This window comes from Phalaenopsis equestris, unplaced genomic scaffold, assembly GCF_001263595.1.
Source record: "Phalaenopsis equestris unplaced genomic scaffold, ASM126359v1 Scaffold000378, whole genome shotgun sequence".
Lineage (NCBI taxonomy): Eukaryota > Viridiplantae > Streptophyta > Magnoliopsida > Asparagales > Orchidaceae > Phalaenopsis > Phalaenopsis equestris.
Genome location: NW_018164820.1, coordinates 749,707 through 753,629, shown reverse-complemented (window position 1 = coordinate 753,629; position 3,923 = coordinate 749,707). Strand labels below are relative to the sequence as shown.

General features: G+C 47.2%; 1 protein-coding gene across 1 annotated transcript; it reads right to left on the bottom strand.

Annotated features, from left to right (window-relative positions):
• Positions 1-273: 273 nt before the first annotated feature.
• On the bottom strand, positions 274-2,391 carry LOC110026559 (U-box domain-containing protein 1-like). The gene has a single exon (XM_020727538.1). It carries the CDS (start codon positions 2,389-2,391, stop codon positions 274-276), a length of 2,118 nt encoding a protein of 705 aa, XP_020583197.1.
• Positions 2,392-3,923: the final 1,532 nt, after the last annotated feature.

Sequence of the window (3,923 nt, the reverse complement as noted above, 5' to 3'; positions counted from 1 at the left end):
AGGCGATGAACTCACAAATGACAGCAGAAGTTCTTAAATCCGTCTCACAATCCAATTTAATCAGGATTTTTATCCTAAACTAGACATAGCAGGATTCGATTTAACAGAAAGTTGGGTTTGATTTTTTTTTTTAATATATGATTGGATTTACATTAAATTTGTAACTAAATTCTATTTAAATTATGCTACCAGGTTCTTCCTCATTGAGCTTCTCTCCCAATCGCACAGCCTACCTCCAAAATTAGTATGAAATGCCAAAGGCAGCAACTTTTCTCAAACACATGCAAAATTAGACTGTAAACATCTATTAAGCAATCTAAGTAGAGCATCAGCCTTCCTCTTTGCCCTTGGAGAACCAGTAGCCACCAAACCCTGAAGTGAAGATACACTCCTTGGATTCATCAACAACCTCCTTCCCATCTCCTCCCCTCCATCTTTAAACAAACCCAACAACACAACAATTGAATTCTCCTTCCCCTTCTCCGATCCAAATCTCAACAATTCCACCAACACCCCCTCCACCACCATGTTCTCCCTTATCTCCCTTATCCCCTCCTCACACCCAATTAGCAGAGCCAGCACAGCCAGCACATCGTCGGTGACACCCGCCTCATCGTCCATTAGAAGATCCACCAACACCTTCACCACCCCTGCTTTCACCACCCTTACCTTATTCGGCCCGTAAACTGCCAAATTGAACAGCGCCATTGCCGCATCTCTCTTCCCCGTTGTCGTCCCCTCCCTCAGTAGCCCCACTAGCCCCGCCACCGCATCTTCCCGCCCACCTATCGCCAACTTGCATTCATCCAGTATTGACAGACTAAATAGTGTAGCAGCAGCATTCTCCCGCGCCTCCATCGCCTTCCCTCCAATTAGTACTCTGATAATGGCGTCAATCGCTCCCGATGACATAATCAGGATTTTGTTTTTATCAAAAATGGAGAGGTTGAGCAGCACGGTCACCGCGTTCTCCTGTGTCTGGGCATCCGTGGAGACAAGTAGAGTGATGAGGAAAGGGATGGCCCCAGCCTCCACGATGATGCGACAGTTGTCCATTCCAGTTTTTGCAAGGAGACGGAGCTCGTAGGCTGCTTGGCGTTGCGCGGCTGAGGAACCAGTGGCAATCTTTCCTACAAGGAACTCGGCAGTCATCCTGACGGCTTCCATTGCTGCTCTCAGCTCGGAGATGTGGTCCTTCGCGACGGTGGAGACGGAATCCGCAGCTTCAGAGGTGCTCCGCTGCAAGAGTGATGGGGTTAAAAAGTTATGCTCTTTGCACCACTGTTCGATTAGGCTTTTTAGCGCGTAATTGGGGATGAGAGCCATATGGATTAGCTTATTCCCACTCTTAGGGCAAGTGTGATGGCCGGAGTTGATCCACCTTGAAATAGCGATCCGATCATAGCTGTGCCCGGATGCCACGATTACAGGATCCCTCATTAAATCAAGCGTGATCGGGCATCGAAATTCGTCAGGGATGATGAAAGATGTCGAGCTTGAGAGTGTTGTCGACGATACAGGACAAGATACCGATCGACTAAGATCTCGCGATGGCAATGGCTGCAGGGGCGTCTGGTCGGATTTGCTAGATTGGAAAATGATAGGCTTTGAGCAAGAAATGAGGGAAATTAGGTTCGCAATGTGGGAAACAGCGACGAAACCACCGGTGCCGGCCTGCTTAATGATCTCAAATTCGAGCCGATCGATTTCTTCCTTGTAAGCAGTGGTGGATTTCAACCCAAGCACGCGCATGATGTGATCCAATTTCTTAAAATCAATGAATGCCCTTTCGTTGCGCTTCTGAGCCATGATGGCGACCAGATCATCGCGGAGGCGGAGTTCGCGGGGATCGATGAAGAGGGCAGCGCGCTTGGCTTGGCGATGGAGGAGGGCGACCTGCTCGTGAACATCAGGGGAGATGGAGAGGAGGGTGAGGGGGAGGATGTCGAGTGCAGAGGCTAGATCTCGAGCACAGGAGTGAAAGCGCTTTGCGGTGGACTGAAGTTGAAGAAGGGACCAGAGAGCGCTGGTGGCGGCGAGGTCGTTCAGGAGGGATTTTGTGCGGCATAGGATGGAATGGAGTTCGGTGAGACAGAGGATGGATGAAGGAGTGAGAGAAACGGAGGAGGAGGTGGAGTCGCTGAGGTCTTCAAAGAGGGAGGATAGGAGGCGGGAGCGGTGGATGGCGGCGGCAGTGTTGCGGGTGTGGAGGGAGTGGACGGGAGAGGGGGAAGAAAGGGAAGAGAGGTCGGAGCAGGTGAGGAAGAGGGAGTCGATGAGGGAGGCGGGGGGGAGGAGACCGGAAAGAGTAACGGCGCCGGTGGACGAGCGCGACGGCGGCGGCGGCTGCGGCGGTGTGGGACTCTTCGGGGGAGGGGTGGGTTGGTCCATGGTTGTTGTGAGAGTGTTCGTGGTACTGTGAAGGAATTAAGAAAATGCCTGTTTTTGACCGTTGTGTTTGGGGAGGAAGAGGGAGGGCGCCATTTGGCGGTTGAGTTGTTAAGTTTCCGAGTTTGGATATTCGGGTTTTATTTTATTTTTATCAAATCAATAATTATTTTATTCTCTGATATTAGTTTTTATTAAGGGAAGGTTTAAGTTTTATTTGAGAACACAGTCAGATTCCGTTGTATAAACGGCAATGCATAAATTTAAATTTCATTTGATATGGTAGTTTTATCACGAATCTCAATGCAATCAGACGGCCAAAAGAAAAAAATATTGCTGGTGAAATGTGAGCGGCCGATGGAGAGAACAACCGATTGACAGAAGTTCATAAAAAAAGGTTGAAAATCATACCACAATTGGAGGATTCAAGCGACCGTCTATCAAATCCTGGTCCACTGATCGACCGCCAAAGATCGGATGTTCGTTTACAGCATCCCCCAAAAAATTTGGGTGTCTCAGCATATGACGATCGACCGAATCAGATGAACAGTAGTCCTGATCAAATACCAACGAGGGATTTTGGGACAAACAATTGATAGACATCTCATCAGGAGACAACTAGTCTTGTTACATTCAATCTCCTGCAATTTAATGAAAGAACCACTCAAAAGTTAATGATGAAGTGGTAGACCTGTAATTTCATCAGACTATGGCCCTGTATCTATAAATAGGGAATTCTTATAATAAACAGATGACACACATTTCCTGTTCTCTATTGTTCTCTTCTTCCTCTGGTGTTATGTTCCTTTCATTGGTTGTCTCTTTGACACTTTTGGATTCAACATCTTTAAAATACAATAAGCGTGGAGCTTTGTCGACAACAAGAAGAGCACAACAACAACAACAAGGAGAAACATTCAAAGGAACATAACGGAAGCAGATTGTACTAGATAGTTTGTGGAGGAATTAGTTCAACAAGGTCTACAAGACCTGAGAACTCAGATCACCAATCAGATATCAGGACAGTTCGCGGAAGTTCTCAGGGCAGTTGCAGCGTTGGGAGTAGCCACAGTCTTGGGAGGAGTGCGGGCTTAATATGAGGCACACAACCCACCTCAAAGGGATCTGCCAGCGAATAATGAAAGAGGGACAAATCATCTATAGGAGAGGGTTGGAGATACACCGTATCAGACACACAACCCACCTCATATAGGAAAAGCATCGACTTGGGAGAACCAAAGTATTGTGATGACCGAAGAACGCTTTCTCCCTGTAAGTCTCGTGAGTTGAACCATAGGAGAAATTTAAACTGCCTGCTTTGGAGTTGTACAAGGGATGATCAGACCCCAACTACCACCTCACATCTTTTGAATCTTATATGTTTCTGCTGAAGATCTCAGAAGCCTTTAAGTGCAAATTATTTTTTATGACGTTGAGATCGTCTGATCTTAAATGGTTCGACGGATTGTCGTTGAGGGTAATTATCTGCTTCGCAGAGTTCAAGAGGCATTTTCTGTACAGTTTGCCACTGCCAT

Excerpts from the sequence above, each read along its gene's own strand:
- LOC110026559 (XM_020727538.1), bottom strand. The coding sequence starts at position 2,391 with ATGGACCAACCCACCCCTCCCCCGAAGAGTCCCACACCGCCGCAGCCG.